Below are 21,739 nucleotides of genomic sequence, written 5' to 3' on the forward strand. Positions count from 1 at the left end.
AAAAGGTCATGATTAAAGAAAAGCAAAGAAATGTTCCAGAACCTTTGCAGTGTAACATAATTCAATATACAGCATAAACAGAGAGTGGCCCTACATGTCAAATAGCGCTCCAGTAGAAAAGAAAATATTTGTCAGCTCCTAGTCTAGGTGTTCCCTTTGTTATGTCTACTGAAGGTGAACTAAGAGAAGGAAGGAGAATGAAGTAGTGCTTTCCTTCACATTTTCAACTGCCTTAAAGCCATCTCCTACTACAGGCAGTTGCTGTAAATTATTCCTGGACTGAACCAGAGAGGCTGAAGTATAAGGAAAAGACCCAATGCTCAGTTCTCTACCTAACTACTTACTACTTAAGCACCTACCTAAGCTCCAGTACTCAGCAAAAGTTGACAGATCTTTCTCACACTGTTTTCTCAGTGCTAAGCCTTAGTGCCTAGAGTAAACACCCTATAAATTCTGTAATACACCCCAAGGAAGTATGTTGTGACAATACAGCTCAGTTACATACTTCAATTCTCTTCTCAAACTTCTCTCCTCGTATCAGACGATCAACATAGATTTTGGGAACATGAATGTCTTCTGGGGCAAATGCTCCTATATCAACAATTTCTTCCACCTGCAGATGAAAAAGGGAGAGTTAAAATGTTTAGACAAAAGTTTTCAGTGATAGATTTTATTAGCAATGAATTTCCAAATACTACATATACAATGTATCAAATTAAGAAAACTAAGGAATGAGATAAAAGAGATATATCCTTTAAAATAGTTTATTTTAAAAGCTAATCTTTCCTCTTCTTTCAAAGAGTATCTCTACATAAAAATAGAAAATAGTTTATGGTTTAATGGCCCAATCTGTACAACTCCCTTGAAGAAATATATCAGGTACTTTTACTTCAGAGTTGTTTGTACCTACAAATAACTTCCATTCAAATAGAAGGAAACAATATACTGGTAACAAATTGTCAGGAGTACAAAGCAGAAATATGAACTTTAAGGATGCAAACACAGAAGTTGCCTTGAAGTTTCTTCACAGTGTACTCAAAAATAAAATTGAAAACATTTGAACTATAATAATTGATTGCAAGAAAGACATGAAGATCTAGAACTCTCTGCAGTTAGTGAAACAGAGATTCGGCACAAAATGGCACTGATCCACACAAAGTAGATTTGAAAGGCCACCCCTTAGGAGCACCACAGATGTGAGGGTTTTCCCTCCTTCTACATCTGAGTTCAGCATGGTCTAGCTCAAGACCCTGCTAATGGCAAGACGTCAGCAGCACAGACCTCAGCCATATCTGCTGTTGGCCCTCAGAAGTCTCAGGTGTGATAAGCACATATTGCTCTGCCACAACACAGACACTGCTGTTAGAATTGCATCTGATCACAGAGAAAATGTATAAGGTTATAAAGCAATATGTCAAAGATAACAACTGAAACAATCTACTAAAATAAAAATTAAATAATTTGATGCTGTTTTAGATGAATGTTCAAAGACTAAGAACCCCAAAACCAGACTCAGGATATGACATATCAGTACAGACACATCACTTAGCAGCCATCACCAGTGGCTACACTAAACAACATTAAAGAGCTTAAAATGCAATTTGACATCCTACCATTACTGCACAATATGATCAATAATAAAATCTACAGTACATCTGATAAACAATTATCTTCCTACAGTGCCTTGCAGTGTAACAACAAAAAAATCCACCCTGAAAGCAGCAGAAGGAGAGGAAAAATTAACAAACTAAAGACCACAGGATCGGTTTCAGATGATCCTGAGAAGAAGCCCTGGGGTATGCAGACAGGAAGAGACAAATTTTGAAATCTCTAAGGCAAAAGTAATAAGGGAGAGGAAAAGACAACCACAGTGCCAGCAACCTCAGTGGTCATGGAGAGCAGAATCATATATCTAGAAATCTCTTATCCACAAAAGGAGTTAACAATGAAAACAATATTTTAAAAATTCAAATTACTGCATTCACAAAAAAAAAAAACATGGTGCAATCGCATCCATACCCTCTCTCTTATCTAAAGTTTCTCATTTTACACATGACTTTTAAAATTAATATGGAGAAAAAGTCAAATACAGGGTAAACAAAAAAAATCCTGAGGCACAAAGATGAAACACACTGCTTTCCTGATGCAGTGATTACTGTCAGAACATGCTCAAAAGGGAGGAGAAGCCGGACTCAACATTTTTTCAATGAAATCATATACAAGCAGATGATTTGCTACCAGTACAATTTCCAAATTCACCTTGTCTGATCAAATTTGTCTTCACTTATCAGGTGGAAAATTAGGCCTAGGGAATACTAATTATTACTGATTTGAACTTTATCATAAGAGAACTACACTTACTTGTTTCAGTAGCTGAAATTATAAACTCACAATCTTTGCTGGCACAATTCAATCAACGTCAACAGAATTATGCTGTCAGAAAACTTGACAGACTCTATCTCTACCCCCACAGACTACACAGAATAAATAATTTATCTAACAATAAATTTTGGAATTTTCTTACTAATGATCCCATTCCCTTAATCAGTTAGTACCTTGTTTCTTTGGAAATAGTAGTCAGCACAACAGCTTTTCCTCTCAAGAATCATCAACAGAATTATTTATTATTTCCATTTATTATCCCAAAGGAACAAAACACTGACAAACAGTATTTTGTCCTAGAGATTTTAAATGAGCCTATGGATTACTTCAGACTGGAACATCTTTGTGTTCACAGCTAGATTGTCACTATTCTGACTGGTATTTTGCAATTTCCGAGTTTTATCATTATCTGAAATAAGCATCAAATGTAATTAAAATTAAGTATGTTTATGTTAAAATATCCACAGAGTAATAAAATGGCATTTTGAAAAGCAATGAAAAATCTGCATGTAATATCTGCTGAAATATATATCTATTTCTGCAAATGAAATTAATCAGCATGTTTATACCAAAAAGAGGAATTTGTGCAGTGGAAATACAAATGTCATCTGATTGCTCCAACTCTCTCTCCCAACTCTGATCACAGGCAACTAGATGATACTCCACCTGAGACACTGTAGATGGGCTGCCAGCAGCCTCCATTAGTAGTGTCAGCACTGCTACCACTGATGAAGCTGTACCAAGGAAAAGTGAAACTGGAAAATCTGATAGATATGGAAATCAGCAACTTAGCTTTATTTGATCATTGCAAGATTTACCACAAGCACCTTTCCAGATAAGAATCACAGTGTAAAAATAAATAGATCTGTAGCTGGGCATATTCACTTCCATTTCAGGTTTCATACTCCTTTTATGAGTCTTTTCTGTAACACATCCACAGCCTAAGCATCAATGAGACACGCAGGAGAGCACTCATATTAATAATTAAAAGAACATGTGTGAGATTTCTTCCTGTTCTGCCCTCCACCTTATCTATCCTTTAGTTCTCTCTTCTTCCTACTTACCTTGCCTCAGGCTTTATTTTGTCATGTACAGAAAAATCCCTGTAAACATCAGAAATTATCATATGGCATCTCACCTAAAAGATACAAAGTCTGTCAAAGCATAAAGAGGGAACTAATCACAACGGATCTTTTATATTGGTACCATTTAGGTTGCTTTGATCACATGTGTTCACTTTAAATCTTAACTTTATCAATGTGATGGAAGATAGAAAATATGTATATCTTTGCTACATGGGTAAAGCTAAAGACTGACTTCAAGAGACTGTATAGGTTGCATTCCCCATTCTGGGAAGGCTGAGATGTCTGATTCAAGAATCTTTTCAGTGTTTCAAGAGTTTTAAAGCATTGGCTTTCTTCCTTGGTATACATGCTCTTGCAAATCTTGTCTCATTGCTGACAATAGTAGCAGAATGAATTCATTCAGTCATCTCTGAATACTGGTGTATCTCCAAGTACACCCAGAACATAAAAGCTGTTCCCTGCTATGATTCATAAGTGCTTTCTGCCATTCCTTTTGGTATCAGCGCTCATAGAATCAATGGTCATTTGCTTCACAGTATCACTTCCTTCTGTAACATAGGTCCACTTTCCTGTTTTTAAAGTAGTTTGATAGATTTTTTTTCTTATGGAAATTCTTTTGGAAACTTTTTCTTATGGAAAACCTTCTACAGTTTTTATCTCACAATTTCTGAAGGCTTACAGACAGAGAAGGGAGAACCACAAAGGTTATTGACTTTGAGGAAGATAAAGAACCAAATTTTTGAGTCTTGACCAAAAATTGCCAAGGAAATTTCAGTGACTATTCATGTCAAAACTTGAAAATATACAGGTCTTTTCTTTGAGTATGTACCTTTTAACCTATTAGGTCCTTTATGATACATGAAATGTTTTCTGCTGTTTCAGTTTTAAATCTCGGTTTTCATAAAACTAAGCTATAACCAGAAATGACAATATAATTCAGTATTATGGGGAAAAAATTCAAAATGTGCAAGTGTAGGTGGGTGAGAGAGAGAAAGAGACTGGAGGAGAGTGAGCATAACAAAGCCTAAGCATTTTTAAGTATCTTATTTTTACATTGGCTTTATTAAATCTCTCAATCACTACCTGTTCTTCTAACTGAAATAATAGAAAAACCCAGTAGAACATAAGTACAATAAAACATTACAACTGGTCAACTACCCAAGACAAAAAAGAAATTAAATTCAATTTAGCCCCTTAGATGCTCAAGACAAACTCATGTAAGCACTTCTTCAGTTCACTACTGGAAGAGTCAGGATGTCAATGCAAAATTCATTGTAACATTTAAAAATCATTAGAAGTTAAAAAAAAGCCCAAATCCCACAATAATAGCTATGAAGAAAAGTTGTAGTATGTGGCTGGTTCACTCAAGATCACAGAAATGGTGATCAAACATTTCCCATGGCTAATGACTAATAACGGGAAAAAAGAGAATTTTAATGGTTTAAACTGAACTTCACAAAAAACTTTGAGACTTCAGACTGGAATGTGCTCTGAAAGCAGGTCACTGTAAATCAAGAATTTATATTCTTATATACTCTGTACAGACTTACTGGGCTACACAAAAAGAGCAAAACAGGTTATTAATTACTCAGTTCTGCCTACCCACTGGGAGATGAAATAGAGGATCTACTGAGCTTAGTTCTGTCCTTTTCTGACTTTTATACCAGTCAGACTACAAAATTTCTACTCCTGCCAAATCCCGAAGGTAACAAAAAGACAGTCAGTCATAGCCATCCTGGAGAAGAGATGGTATCACAACTTCAAAAACAAACAACTACCAAGTACTATGATAAAGGCACATATTGGTCAATAATTGCCACAATAACGCTCGACCAAACTTGGAATGAATGTCTTCATAAGCATACTGAGGGGCAGAGGAATAGTAAAAATCAGGAAACTTCAGATTTACTTGTGTACCTTTAGCCTAATGAGACTGAGTCATGATGAGGGTCCATTTAGGCCAGTAACTCTTCTTCTTTGGAAAAAAACAGGTATGTTCTTAGTATGAAGAACATTTCTCATTATCTCCTGTAATTTCACTGTATGAAATTTTTGCATAAAATTTTGCAAAAGCAATTTTTTTTTCTTTCTTTCTTCACAGAGCAGGAATAGCACACAACTGCTCTTTATTTCCCTCTTCCATACCAATGATGATCCATATATACCTTTATTTTTTACCATGGTTTCTAGCAGACTATTATCTTTTGTAAACAGCACATAGAAAAACAGTGAGATGTGTGTTGCCACCATGTCACATCTGATCATTAAGGAAGTAAAACTTATTTAAATCTCCTACAATTTTATCCTGGTGGTTTTTTTACTAGGTGACTACAGATTCTCCTATAAAGTAGGAGCCTCTGATAGATTATATTCATTTCACCATTGTCTTCTGTTCTAAATCCCCTTGACTACTTCTACTTCTAGTTGCCTCAGACTTCATCTCTTCTCTCACACTTCTCTGCGCCTGCTGCCTGTTTCTTTCAACTTCCCTTTTCCATTCCATGCATTTAACCTCTTCCTCCATGCTGTATTGCTGACAGCAAAGAAAAAAATAGATTGCACTAAATTAACTGCTCCAGATACCCATGCGTAGCAGTTCTGAGATAATAACCACAAAGAAAAGACATAGCATACTTGATTATCTGCAGAAACTATCTGTATGTAAAGCTCTGTACATGCACGAAAGATTATGAAAAATTTAATCATCCACCTCTGAAAAGGTTCTATCATATACATAGTACTACACCTCTTTGGAAATTTTTAAACTAGTCACAGGATTCAGAACATTCTGAAGCTTCAGTAATATGTTCAGAGTCAGAAGACACTGAAATTTCTCATAGGAATAATGCTTAGAAAGTATCATTCTCGAAACAATGTATTTTCACCTTTTTTTTCCTTCTAACTGGGCAGTTTTACCCGAAAGGAAAACTCACTTAGGCATACTCACTTAAATCACAATAGACGTGCTTTTATAAAAGAGTAACTATTTCAACAATAAATGCGTGCTATCAACTATGCCTACAAATATGTACCATAAAAATGTACTATGTAAGTATAAGTTGAAACTGGTAGGTTTTTCCTCAAGATGTTTACAAGGTAGACAACAAAGAAAAAAAGCAATCTGCTAATTATTACTAGTTACTGAAGTTACTTCATTAAATTCACAGAACTGCTTGTCTGACAATTTGCACAAGTAGGTCTATACAATTCCGTAGGCATCAAATAGCAAAAGTGATAATGATTGATGTTTTGATCTTCCTTAAATCCATTCATTTGTATTTTATACTATTTTTCTACTGTAAAATTAACTCAGTTAAAAGTATGGAAGATTACTTTCAGATCCAGCAATCCACCAGTCCGTTTTAGCAACCAGCCCACACTCCTGCAGCAGGAATACCTAAGGAGTCATCTCTTCCTAAACCTTTCTTAAAACTTGGGTGTTTTAATTTAAGCCATGAATGAACTTATGTTGGTTGGGATCACATTTTATGATTTATGCTTTCTTCGTGAAATGAGGTGATTTTAAAGACCTCAATGTTTATTTTTACTATACTCAACTGGATGATAGTAGTGACAACAAAAACAGGAACATCATTATGTTCTTAACTTTTAATTATAAAGTACCCAATTTGAATTCAGTACTTAAATTTGTAACACAAAATGAAACATAACCATCCATATGGAATATATATAAAATTGCTTTCTCAGATCTAGTAAAGGCAATTTTGGAAGGTTATGTTTGGTTTGGTTTTTTTTAATATTACATTAAGTAGTTATTTTTTTCAGTCAAATAATTAAAATAATGGGAGAAGAGCCAGGAGAAAAACAAAAAACCCACACTCAGAGAACACAGTCTTAATTTGTTAAGGGTTAGCTAACAGCAAAAGAAACTGCTGAACCTGTACCAAGTACCTCTGCTGAATAAGGTAACTGACCGCATTTCAAGCCCTTCCACTCCAGCATAGCACAGCTGCTAACAATATTAACTACTGGAATTACATCATTTAACGTTTTTGCAAACAAAACATATGATGCTTTAAATATATCATTCACATATTTCATCTCATATTTTCAAAATACATTAGACTAGAAGGTAACCTACATTAGTTTAGAAGGTAAAAATAAATAATTTACTTTTAAAAATTAAAATTATGCACATATTATCAAGAAGAATTGAACCTATTTTAAAAAAAAAAGCTAGCTTTAATCTCAACAATAGATTTTATATTCTTATATCAGAGAAATTATGAAAAGAGCCTGAAAGAGAACTCATCTGCTATGTATTCAAAGAAAAGTAACTTAAAAGTCAGGACAAAAAATTAAACTCTGCTTTCAAAAATGAAAACAAGAATTTAATTGCTGGAAGGAGAGGTAGAAAAGAAAAAAAAAACAAAAAAAAAAACCCAAAAGAAAACCTAAAATTGCACCGTTCAAGAGGAATTCTTTGTATTTTCCAGACAAGTCCAATTAAACCACCCTCAAATTCAAAGAATACCCATACGTAACTAGAGCATGCAAAGCAGGAGTCATAAAAAGGTGATCAGGGTAAAACAATGAACTAGCAGCTATTTTGTAACAAACCGTGTCTCTGGTTCTTTGTAGTAAGAAAATGAAACCCCGTAAGTTTTTCATCAGAGATGAAGAAATGAGACGTCATCTCAAAATGACATTTTATGTGCACACATGTAGCAGTTACCCTCCTTATTTCAGATATTCATTATAGACAGCAGTTCTCAAAGATTTCTGAAAACTACTTTAATGCCATCACTTTCTCAATAAGGGATCAGTCTGGTCCATTTCACTTTCAAAATCATAGCAGATGACCCAAACCTAAAAATATTCAAGATCAATAAAACATCTCCACAGACTTAGAGATTGATAAAGAGTATTTTTTTAGGGAAAGAACTGGAAGAAAGAAAACAACTGATGGTAGTATGTCAGACAACTTTAGACATTTTCAACAGGTTAATCAGAAACCTCAGGAATGTGGGTATCAAGAGATTGTATGTAACAAATTTTAAGAAAAACGACACATTTTTTACATTTAATCATTATCCTTCCTAAAGCTACCTGGAAAGGAAAGCAGTAGGCATGCATGGACATAAAAAAATGAGAATAAAGTGCTCTACTGAACCAAAAATACTATTTAATGCTGAAGCTGACAGGAACACATTAAACCAATTCTTCACACCATCAAAATAAGAAATCTTTTGTTTGTCACACCCTAATGAGAAAATTCTGATTTCTTTCCCTTTAGCTATGGTGAAAATTGTCTTTAGCACATCTGATATTCAAAGTCATAACAAGTATGACCTCTAATCTCCTTAACATACCAAGTTTTCTATTCTGTCTCTGTGTTTATTAGTCAAGAGGAATAACAACTAAAGCATACCAAGACAATATCACCTGGCTTAAACTTTAGAACATAAATTATTTTAACTGGTTTTTAGATAAACTGTTTGTTTAGGTTTTTAACCCGTCCCTACCCCAGCCCTCTTAAATAGAAATACATTAATGTTGCCTTTGCTATCTCTGAGTCCTCTGAATAGTTGAAAGAAAACAACAGTGCTCTCAGAAACCTTCACATTCATTTTGCAATATTTGTTCTTTTTGTGTCTGAAAGTCTAGATGTCTTGAAGTGGGTGATTGGGTGGCCAACTTCATGTAATTTATCTAGTTCTTTCACATAAGCCTCCTAGCAGATGTCTAAATCAGATACATTTGGTTAGCATATGTTCAACCTTGATGGAATCTGATGGAATCTACTCCAAACAGAAATTCATTTCTACTTGTATGTCAGCTAAATTTCATCCCTTAAATGTGGAGTTTCTTAAAATCCCAAATTAGTTTTAACTTTGAATGAATGAAGCACATCTACTATCACAGTTCTCTAAAATTTAAAACCAAAAACTTGTAAACATAGCATGAACAACAGGAGAAACTGAATGTCTACATAACTCAGGAAAATCAAGGGAGAGTCTTCCTCAATGTGCATCGGGAGACAGGAGTCTTTTCTAACTCCTAGTGGCCAAAGCAAATACAAAGCACATGTAAGCCTTACAGGAGGTGACCAAATACCGCAGCATCAAGGACGTGTTGCTGTGCAAGCTAGGAAGTCTGTTCTCATCTCACTTTATCCCAAGATGTTAAAAAAGCTACAAGACTTTTGAAAATATGAACTTTCAAAACCAAACCAAACCAAACCAGCACAAAGCAACAGAAAAAAAATGGTGCATAAGAACCTAACTGACTTAAAAGAACAAGAGACAACCATGAGAAACTTTCAGCATAAAAATGTAAGTGTCTATCAAAATAGACAAAAGGTACTGTGGGAAAAAATTAGTAACTGAAATTATTTGTATTAAGAAATTTAGTTTCCCTAAAAAACCTAACAGCTACATGCATTTGTACCTTCATTTACAGCTCTTAATGCTCAGTATTTGAGAAATTCCACACTTTGAGAGCTGAGGTGGGGGAGCAAATGCTCCTTGTTCCATTGCTTACACAGACAATTGCCTACATACCTCCCACATTTTGATCAGGAATATAGCTTTTCCCTGCTTTTTTCAAGAAGAAGAAGAAAAAAAGATGTAATACATTTGACTTATTGCAGGCTAATGCAAGAAAGAAATGTGCTCTTTTTTCTATAATAAAAAGCGTAAAAGGCTTGTGTGATGGATTTGTGCAGAGCTGATCTTTGTTTGGGAAGGAGGGGCTGCTGTGGTGGCCCCTGTAAATAGTTCTTGAAACTTCCCCCAGCTCTGAGGCAGACCCACCTCCGGCCAAGCTCAGCCAATCTGTTACCTATACCATCACTATTTAAAATGGGAAATCTGCAACGGGAGGAGGAAGTAGAAGGAATGGGACAAGATGGAGGTCACTATGTAGACTTTGCAGTCAGAGAAAGAAAGGGGGAGCACTGCCAGATGGGAGGACCCCTGCACCCCATGGTAAGAGAACAGCTGTCCACCTGCACCCATGGAGGGCCCTGGCAGGACCCACAGCTCCAGGAAGACCCTATGGCAGGGGAACAGATTGCCCTGAGATGGGCAGGAGACTGTGTGAGGAGGCGGCCATGGCGCAGGCCGTGCTGGAGAGCCTGAGGGCCCCAGAGACCCACACAGGAGGCAGAGAGGGGCTGCAGCCCTCAGGATGAACACACATTGGAGCAGCCTGTGCAGGGCTACCAGGTCTGTGAAAGACCATGCACTGGAGCAGGGAGGGCCAGTGAGGAATCTGCCTGCCCTGAAGAGAGACAAATAGCTGTAGTCATCAGGAAAAGACTGACTGAAACCCTTACTCCCTGCTCCTCTGTGCCACTTGGCGGGGAAGGAGGTAAAGACACTGGAATCAGGGCTCTGATTCCAGGAAGAAGGAAGGGATGGGGAGAAGGTGGTCTTAAAGGGTTGGTCATACTTTTCATCCTCATTGCACTCTGTGTTCTCTGTTTGTTACGGTTTTGGTTGATAGTAAATTAAATTAATTTTCTTCTTCTTCCCCAAGTGGACTAGTCCTGTCTGTTTTGCCCAAGACCACAAGCAGTGAGTGAGCTTTCCACATCCTTGGGGACTTCCAGGAGCCCCTTGGTTATTCTTCTCTTCCAGTCCCACTGGGAGGGGCTGCTCATGGGTCTGTTTCCAGCTGGACAAAAACCACAACAGCCTATTTAAAATGAAGTTGTTTCAAGATTCCTTCAGCTATCGCTTTCTGCAGCTCAATCATAAGTGGTAAACTAAGGAACTTAGTATCTAATTTACTGGAATGTCAAAAGTAGTGCATTTCCATACACTGGGCTTCATGACTGCAAGTTTTCTACAATGCAATTTAACACAGTTTTCGAAAAAAAAAGGAAGACTAAGTGACTTCCAAATAAACACCAAGGAACGTAGAGAAATAAACAACCACTCCGTGGTCCCCATCCATTCTTTTACCATCTTCTGCAGCCTGAAAAATCAGCATGATTTTAAATCAAGATAGTGTTGGTATCTCAATCCTTTAATCTCCTTAAATCCTCACTTTCTTCACCAAACAATTCTATTCTATAGCATTTGCAGGGAAGGCTTCTGCAAAAGAAGAGCTACTGATTCAAGCAATTACTCAAAAATTCTCACTGCAGCAATAGTTACAGGGCTGTAAGCTTTACAAATCTCAATGCTTTGACCACTGAAAAAGTACATCTGTTTCATGTCAGTAGGCAATTACTCACACTGTGAACTTTTTGAAAGATATTCAGTTTGAATGTCTAATCTCTTTCTTCACTAAAAATCTCCATCAAAGGTGTTAGTAGCACAGAAAACAAATTACTGTTTTAAGACATATAAATAAAAGTACATACAAATTCATACAGATGAAAGAAAAACAAATTCAAATCTTCCAGCGCAGCGTTGTGTGTAGGCAAAATTGTGAGAACAGCGGTCAGCAACAATGTGATCTGTTATGAATTTTAACCACTTAACATTCACTACCCCAGAAATGAAGTACCAAATCTGAACGCACATAATTAGAGGTTATCTATAAAAGAAAAACAACTGTAGGAAAAAAAACCCACCAAACAATCAACCTACCACATAGCTAATTTAGCTATTAAATAACTTTATTCTCCTGAAAACCAGATGCATGTTAGTAAAATGTAAAAATAACTACCTTATAAACTCCCTTCTAGCCCAGTCCATTCAAGTCATCACAAGATGGACTGCACAACAGCTATATAAATGTTCTGTTTTTCTGTTTCATCTTTTATTAAATACATCCACACACAGAAGCAAGGAATCAATTACAATGAAGGGAATTAAAACCAGCAAAAAATGATTTTATTATAGGGGAGGACTTCTTTTTAGCAAAATAAAATTACTGTGGCAACAGTGTCCAAATGTTTCTAGGAGCTGCTTTTCCAAGTCAGTAGTAGTAGCAGTCCCTGGATTTCAATTCCAATCCTACTCTTACTTACTCTTTAACCTTTAACGACTGGTGCCATAACAGACAAACTTCTTTCTAACATTGCTGAATACTGAAGCAGAAAAGGGATTCAACACTTCAGAGTTCTTTATATTCTGCATTGGTAACTTCATCAAGCAGTGAAGTATCACCACCCTTGGTCCTCCAGCCCACTATATTCTAAAGATTCCTGGTTAACTTTCAAGTCGTCTTCATTTTGTACTCCACTGTAGATTTCTGAGTGTGCTCCTATGTCCTTAAGCTACTTGTCTGTTTGAGGCTTGTAATGCTCGGTGTCCGACATTTGATCTTGGTCTCACTTTCAGTTACTTTTCTGTGTTTGAGATTGCCATGACTGTGATCAAGGTCAAACTTCTCTTCCAATGCTTTCTCCACACTGGAAACACTTCTTCTCAAGCTCTTAACACAGTCTTTCCCTAACTTAATTTCTTCTTTAGTTATATCTCCCAGAAGCCTTCATCTACCAAGTCTTTGAGCTCACAAAATCAGCCTTCCAAAGAGGCATTCCTGATAGATTGCTGTTTTCCCTTCCGTGCTTTCTAAGGATCACAAGCTTGCCTCTTCCAGAAGCATTCACTCAAATCTTTCATGTACAGTTCCTTTTGGAAAGGATATTGTAATGTCTATACTCTGTAACTGGGTTACCTAAATTCAGATCCATAAGCATCTCTGATTCAGGATTTAGCCAAAACCTAGGCATGTAAAAACAATCCCAAAGTCAAAAGGTCTGACTAACCACTTAGATGTTTAAGATGCAAAGACATCCATACTTGTAATATGTGTTTATATACACAAGTATTTTGCACATATTATACTAATATCTTATGGAAACCAGAATTCTACTCTCAGTCATGCCAAAAGATGCTGGTAAGGTGGTAGGACTTAGCATCTCAGTGTCCATCCTGTGCCAAGTGAGATGCTCCACTGCAGATCCCTGAGAAATCCCTTCAGCACCCATCTCCTGAGTGCACACAGAGTCGTCACTACACTCGAGTTCAGCTTCAAGTTCCATGGCCTGGGCATCCAGGTAAGGAAAAATATTATTTTACATTATTTTGCCACTTTAAAATATTATTTACTGGCTTTTTGCAGTAAATTGTCACCGTGTAAAAACCTTGAAGAATTCCTCAGAACAGAGCTATGCATCTGAGGAAAGTTTTGCCATTGTAAAGGCATTTGGAGGAATAAACATCAAAAAAAGGAAAAAAAACAGTTAATTTTCCCAGTTTCCTAAATAAAACACAATGCCATGATTTAGCACATAACAAGATACAAATAGCTTATTTCAGTCTGCTTCTGTCCCTTAATGCATCATAGTTCATTGTACCTGAGATAATGGTGCTTACTGACGTGGTTGTGTTGTTACTAAGCAACCAGAGATAAAATGCAGGGTTTAATGATTTTTATTTAATGCATTTTTATGAGAAGGTACACTCTCTTTTCTCCTCCCCTGGTATTATTTGAGGTGGAAATGCTGTTTACAGAGGGAGATATATTTGGTCATCCTCTGAAGTCTGAAGAAGAAAATTATTCAAACTGGACATTCAAATAGCGAATCAGTAAATATTTCTAAACATACTATTACCACTATCCAACACTTACATCATGGCAGTAGCTGAGATCTCAAACTACTTCACTGGGAAAAAGCATTCAGTGCATCTCAGAGCAGAATGGCAAGAAAATATACAACAGCTCCAGGATGTTTGGGGCTGTTATGGATGTCTATGTAGTCCTCCATGTACTGCTGTACTGCTGCACAATAGAGAGCAAGAGCCGAAGCCTGTACCACCCTTCACTCCCATTCTGTCCTGACATCCACACCTGACAAAGTCAAGCTGTGTTTTTCCTATGGCTTTGGGTTGCCTTGATTTTCTCTGAAAAGTAGGCATCATCGCCAAAGCTGTCCCTCCCAGCAGCATTCAGCTCACAGGAGCCTCTACAGGACCATGCCTGACTTAGGAAGTGTCCAAATACCACAGCCCCTGCCCTAGTAGTCTAGGCACACAAAGGCCTCCTTCTAAATCTGAGCTGCTACAAATTTAATTTTTTGAGGGTCCTGACAGCAGTGTCACCTGCTGAATTCAGCAGATTGTGTCCATTCAGCAGACAGCGCTGGAAATGTTACCACATATATAAAGGCCACACAAGCCCTTGAGTTTCTTTACATGCAAAGTCCTTCCTCTGCACCTTCACAAAGTGCTGTTGGCTTGTATATAACTTATGAACGCTGAGGTCCTTTCAGATTCACTGATTTTCTGACCATTCTTTGCAATAGGAGTAGGAAAGTGTTTATAGATCTGAAAATCAACTGAAGGTCTCAGGTTGAGTGCATGCCTCACAGTGAAATAGTTTTTTTATTATATTTAAGTGGAACTTTTTGTGTTCCAGCTTCATCCATTACCCCTTGTCCTGTTTCTGGCTACTATAGAAAAAAGGAATGTCCCAACATCCTGACACCCACCATTTAGATATTTGTAAATGTTAACAAGATCTCTAATTACAAATATCTAAATTTTTTTAAATTTTTTTTTTTAGGAGGGGAAATGTTTAGAAATTTCCCATAAAAGGAAAAAAAATCAGAGTAGATACAAGGAGTACAACTGCTTCTCTGAGTATTTGAGCAATAATTTTAAAGAAAAATTTCAGCAACTCAAAAACCAGAAACACAGACAGATGTGTCTCTAATTTTTTCTAGTTATCTCCTCAGCTTGATGCTTCATGCTACACAAACAGATGATAACAGCATAAGTCTGGTTGCACAACAGGTACAAAGTTCTACATTCAAAATTGAGACAGGAGTGCCAGACTGAGAAATTACAGTCCTGCAAATCTGAATTAATCACTGCATAACTCTGAAGAAAAGTCTGACCTTTAGTTTGATGGAAAGAGGCAGGGATGGCTTCAAATCTCTAATTCTAGGACTGTCTGCTTAAAGTGAATGGTCAGCAGGCAAAAAATAGAAACAGAGCTGGGAATAGGTACCAGAATTCAAAAATTCCTGCTGACAAGCAAGTATCCAAATTACTATTTTACACAAACTCTTTTCTTTGCCCTGTAAGTGGGACTGAGAAGTTCAACCTTCAGCCTTGAACAACATTAACTAAGGAGTCCAGGCAAAACTCTTTTCAGTTGCCTTAGTTCCCTAGTGATTACCTCTAGACAGCTGCAGGCTGACAGTGCTGAGTAGAGGTCATATTGAGAAATCTACTTCCAGTTTCCTGGCCTGAAAATTCTCAATTCCATTTTTGGAAGACAGACACTTAAAAGGTACACCAATGAAGCATTGCCTTTGGCTCAAAAGGGCTACTTGTTCTAAATTTCTGGTTATGCTTCTTCACTCCTTAATCTGCCCATAAAATAAAAAAAAGTTTTAAAGTAATATTAATACATCATCTTTCAAAAAGCTTGTCCCTTTTAAATGGTATTGAAACTGTAACAAGACTCACAGTGGACACAGTTCACAGTAGACCTACTGAAGACTGTTAAAAGGAATTAAAGGAAGAAGAATGTCACTAATCAGTGGTCACTGACAAGAAAATTCTACCCTATCATATGTGGATAGAAAAGCAGAAAGGGAGAATGAGATAGAACGGCGGTGGAAGGTTTTGATCTATTTAAAATCTCTAAACATAAGAGTGAACAAAGTTTAAAGCTTAAGTGACTAAAAAGAAAGGGAATGATGAAAGATTCCTTGTTGCAGTTTTAAATGGAAAAATATTTTAAGCCTTTCTTAAAATCCAACTGTAAAAATCCACATAGTGTCGCTGAGTTGACACTGTGAGTCATGTGACAAATTCTGTGGTATTTTTTGCCATAGTTCTGTAAAACACAAAAAAGTTCCCAAATGTATCATCCACAGATATTTATATAACAAACATATTTTCCAGATAAAACGTTACAAAAATACCACAAAACAACCCAAAACAAAAAATCAACACCTAAACAAAAAAAAGAAAAACCCTGAAGAAACACAAGCCTCTTTCATTTAAAATTTACTACAAATAGTCTAGAAGAGTTTGTCTTGATCTTACTGTCCTAATATATTTAGCTTTTATTAAAGATATTAAAAAAATTACCAGAGAGTGATGAAAAAGTTAATAGAACAGTCTATTTTTTAGATATTGCTATGCCTTAACAACTCTCCAGTTACCAATACATTCACAGTGTAGATTGCTCCATGTTTTTAAACATTATCATTTTAGATAATAAGGACACAGGACAAAAAGATTGGAAGAAACTTCTAGATCATCTACTCCATCCTCTTTCTCAAGACATAATCAAATATCTGTATCTCATTCTAGACTGATATTTAAGTAATTTATGACATTTTAGAGATTGTGATTGTGATAGCTCCATGACTTGCCCAATCTGTGTAGTTATGTACTTATTATTATTAGGAAGTCTTGCATGAGGTCTTATGTCAATCTTCTCAAATACAGCCTCAGCCTACTTACTCTTCATCCTACTACTACTCTATCTTCCACATATTATTTTGAAAGAAATTTGAAGTTTGTCGCTATGTTTCCCTTTCAAAAGTTGATCACAGGGAACAAGAAGTCCTGACAAGGATCAGAGGAACAGTAAACAGCTGGGGAACCATGATGAACTAGTCAATAAATCACAGAACAATGTTAGGAGCACTAACCGAAGTAGACAGGTTAGACCATAGTCCCTGGTATAAAGTACCCCAATGAGTCAAGAAAATGAGAACTCTGTCCCCAGAATATTATGCAAAACAAAGAGGTTTGTTGACTACATGGGTATGGGGCTTACTATTTTTCACTTCCCTACCTCCACCACAGTTGTCTTGGCAGCTTTGCACATAGGTTGATTGAAGTTTCTTGCAGTTTTCCTGTGAAAGAAAACAAAAAAAATATCAGAAGCTGTAATAGCATGATTTTTCTGATATAAAATACAAGAAGTATCTCTGTAATATAATATCATAAAACTTTTCACCGAATATCTAGAGGACAAACAAAAATATAGTAGGGAGGGAAAAATATTATGAATTTGTGTAAGATGCATATGAAATCAACCATATTTTTCTACATTAGAAAATATTTGTTACAGCTCTTTTGACTTTCAGTCAACACGTTTAATTGAAATTGAGTGTTCTACTGACATCTTCATTTATTAGATCCAAGAGCAGCAGCAAGCTGGGCCTTGTACAATATACCTTGCCATTATTTCACTGCACAAAGAATGAAATTAATCTCCACAGGGGTGCCAGCACAGGGCCTAACAACCTCTCAAGTCCCATATATGCCTTCATAATTCAGACCAAGACTTGTGATAACACTCTGCACAGTAGTAAATTTAATCCAGTTCTCTTGATTAAAAAAGTTGTGCCTGTTTCGGCACTCACACATACTCTGACATTCATCCTAAACATTCTTGGACAGTACCTCTGTAACAATGAAAAAGGATCTGTAGGGAATAAAAGTAATACATAACATGTATAACTGTGTATCTGCTCAGAGACTCCAGCAGCCACAAGATAAAACAAGAGACCCGTGTCAGCCCCTCTCTATATTTTTCAGAAAGCAAACAGAACTGTGTGGCATACTATTTAAGAAATAAATATATGTATTTTAGTACTGTTCTACTGACAGGTTCTCAGCACCTTTCTCTTTTAAAAAGTAGAATTCTTGAAAAACTTTCATCAAAATACATAAAACTAGAGTTCAAAACAAATCAGAACTGCCTTTCCCCTGTTTCCTGTGTTTCTTTCCACAAAAACATATTTTTTTTCCAGACCATTCTTACTTCCTAAAGCCTTCTCCTCCCTTCTTCACACTCTAGTGCAATGACCATGCCTAGTGCTAAAGCCATGCTGAATTTTGGGATGCTGCTGCCGCCTTGTGGAATTAGGGGGAGCAGGGAACTGAAATGGCCAAATCCTGAAGCTACCGTGCAGTTTTAATAGGATTTCTAGTGTAGACACCTACAGAATCAAAGTTATAGCAAAAGAGCTAGGTGACACAAAGTATGACGTAGAAAAATCCTGTTTAAAAAGTTACTTTCTAAAGGAACCAGTGACATTCTGGTATAGGCATTCCTGTACAGTTTCATGTATGAGAACAGAAAAAAAAAACTCATGCAGATTTTAAAAAGTGCTTAGCTTGAGGGTGATGAGTTTGACAGGCATTTATTCCATTCCCGTTGGCTCCACACATACTAGTCATGGGAAACACACAATAAATAGTACCATGCTGCAGTGAAAGCAGCTGCAGATGTGAGTAAACACAGAGCCTATGCCTATCTAGTTATATTTCAGCAAACAAGAACAGAAGTCACATCATTTAAAAAAGGTACAGAAGTGTCGCACCGAACACTGAATACATACACATGTATGCAGCAGGATGTCAAAACACTTTTTCCTTTTCATCCTGTTGATCACAGAAATATTGCTGTTATAGTCTATCTTTTGAGGTGTCTTCCAACCCTTAAGATTCTGTGATTCTGTGATTACAATTTCCTCCGCTGTTGTTTCCCATGGGCTATGAGATAAGCCTATATTTCTTTGTTCTAGGCTATACGATAATCTGAGTCTGATCCAAAAATAGAATGAGTCACTGCTTATTATGAGCAAATTCTTTTAAGCTATCAATATCTGGAACAAGGCATCAGATGGTATCTTTCTGTCTCTGATTAGTTACATTTGAAACAGTCAAGATTTTTAGGTTTCCACTCCAAATAGAAGTAGTATCTGGTATCAATTGATTTGTGCAACTGTGGAAGACATATGAAGACTTCCAAAAGGAACGGAAGGGAGGGGGAAAGTCATGGAGACCAACAGGACACAAAGGAAGAGAGGGAACAAAAGAGAACGCAACCAATCTGTTTGTATGGAGAATGAAAGAATTTTTCAAAGGTAAGTAAGCATCAGTAGACAGATAAGTGGTAAAAGCACAGACTGTAGAGGCTCAAGATCAAAGACAAGCCCATGAGGAAAGACTGCTTTCTGTATTCCAGGTCCCAGAGCCTAAAGAAAACTCTTTAGTGGCCATCGCATTCACATGCAAGCACACAAGTTTGGATTTCTATCAGAAACCATCTTGTCTTGTCAATGGTAAGCCAAAACGTTCAGAGTTTGGTAAAAAAAACCCCAAACCTTAAAGTAGATTAATATTATATTATTAGAATACAATATATTAGATTAAAAAATAGGTGGATACATGACTATATATACACATATACACAAAACATTACTTTATTGATCTTATTTTATCTGCTTATTTTTCAGTTGCTTTTTCCAACTCCTTGTTTGTATTTTTAATACATACTGCGACAGAATGCATCATTCAGCTTCTTCCAGTAGTAAATTAGAACTGAGTACCCTAACACTAGTCATCTGATAGCCATAAAACAAACAAATAAAAACCAGACATTAAACATAGGCAAGCCTCTCCCGTCTCCAGGACAAACCAGAGCATAAACACAGTAACAAGAATAAATTATATTATCACTAGCACAATGTCCAAATTTTTGAACTACAAAGGATGTTTAACTTTATGTGATGTCTTTCCTACACTGCTGAGATCAAATGAACCTTAAACACACTTCTCTAAGGACAGAACCAAGTTTTCTCATCTCGCCAGAAGACTGACTTAGCTCCCTTCTCTTCTGACATACCTGCACTACTTGTGCCAGCCTTCTACTGTGCAAAGAAAAGGGCCTAAACTAATGTGAAATTCGAAATTAAGAGAATGTTACTACATTTCTTGACAGTCATCCTAATTACTTTGGTCTGCCATGTCTCACTTCAATTACCAATGTTTTATTTGATGGCTATGTTTGAATTATCAAAAGCTACCTACAAAAAGGTTTTTTTTTTTTTTAATAGCAGTACAATTTGACAGTAGGGAAAGGCAATATGAAAGACAATGAAATCAGTAAAACATTATTTTGCCATCACACAGGAGATGGAATTCTTCTTCTCTTTCATTATCTAAACCATTAAAAACTTTTCCCAAAGGTAAACAAGTCATACCTGAAAATGATGTTTCCTGCACGATCAGCCTTCCATGCCTTCACAAGAGCAAAATCTCCTGTAATTGACTTCTCCAGAATAAAGTGACGGCCATCAAACTCTCGCACCTATAGGGAAAATTATGCTATTTAGATGAAGGTTTTTTTCAGGCTGACCTCCCATGTAGTATTTCTTTCATTGGGTTAATTTTACAGACTTATTTAAACTTCTGTTGTACTACATAAAGACTTATTGGAAAAACTGTAGTTCAACTGTGTAAAAACAGAGAAATACCAAAGGGCTAAAAACTCTACTTTCATCATAGTGTCTCTGTTTAGTGAAACAGAGCAAGAATCAGATCCATATTCCTGTGGCTCCATCTAGTGGACTTAGATATGCTTTTTCCTATACATCTACCAGCTAACCAAAAACTTGAAGGCTACAGCAGAACTATTGAAAAAGTTCTTAATTACTGCCCATCACCAGAAATCCCAAATCTAAAGTGAAGAGTATTTAAGACGGAGTACTCAAATCACATCATCTGACAGGCTGAATTTCATTTGTTTTACTCTGTATTTATGATCAATATTTGTAGCAATATTGTGCCTGAAGCCAGAATATGTAACTGAGGAACAGTTAGTCTTTTAAATCTATATAAAAACAAGAAATAGCATTTCTCTTAACAATGTAGAAAGTTACAGTATACAAATACTACTTGAGAGCTATTTAAAATTTATGAGAAAGAGGGCAAGACAAAAGTATATCAGAAGTTAGCTGTAAAAGGACATCTGAGCTTTTATAAAATGACACTTGTATTTAAAATAACTCTTGAAAAATTAATTCGATCAAATCATGCTAGTCATGTTATTAGGCCCCCAAAAGACTGAGGAGAGTAAGAGAGATTTTTCACAAATGTTGAAAGTAGATTAAAAATGTTATTGGGATTACAAGCTCTTCAGTAAACAAAACATTCTTTCAAATGGTAAAACATCATATCAGTATCATAAGAAAATTAAGGAAAAAAAACCCAAAAAACACTAAGAAGCCCTCATTACTCACTTGGAAGTGTCGTGGTTTGGCCCAGCTAGCACAGCAGTACCACGACAGTCTCTTGTTCAGCACCCCCACTCACCCCCACCCTCATTAGGATGGCAGAGGCCCCAGCGGAATGGGAGTAAAAAGATAAGCAAGATTGTTGTGGATTAAGACAGGGCAGGGAGGGCTTGCTGCCAATTACAGTTCTGGGCAAAACAGACTCCAGTACTCGACTTAGAGAGGAAAGTAGGAAAGTTTATTCTACAAGAAACAGAACGGAATAAAAGCAAAAGGGGAGTAGGATGATGAG

The 21,739-nt window shown here is 36.5% G+C and overlaps 2 protein-coding genes across 2 annotated transcripts in view; both read right to left on the reverse strand.

Annotated features, from left to right (window-relative positions):
- Positions 1-21,739, reverse strand: part of RPL37 (ribosomal protein L37) — a 346,904-nt gene that overhangs the window by 300,910 nt on the left and 24,255 nt on the right. The gene's annotated exons all lie outside the window — the stretch shown is intronic.
- Positions 1-21,739, reverse strand: part of OXCT1 (3-oxoacid CoA-transferase 1) — an 83,114-nt gene that overhangs the window by 37,120 nt on the left and 24,255 nt on the right. Inside the window, exons 6-8 of the mRNA XM_062017847.1 lie at positions 20,416-20,522; positions 17,214-17,274; positions 506-613 (exon numbers count right to left, since the gene is read on the reverse strand). Coding sequence (XP_061873831.1) covers positions 506-613; positions 17,214-17,274; positions 20,416-20,522 — 276 coding nt within the window. The remainder of the gene's footprint in view (positions 1-505; positions 614-17,213; positions 17,275-20,415; positions 20,523-21,739) is intronic.

This window comes from Colius striatus, chromosome Z (genome assembly GCF_028858725.1).
Source record: "Colius striatus isolate bColStr4 chromosome Z, bColStr4.1.hap1, whole genome shotgun sequence".
In the NCBI taxonomy this organism is placed as follows: Eukaryota; Metazoa; Chordata; class Aves; order Coliiformes; family Coliidae; genus Colius; species Colius striatus.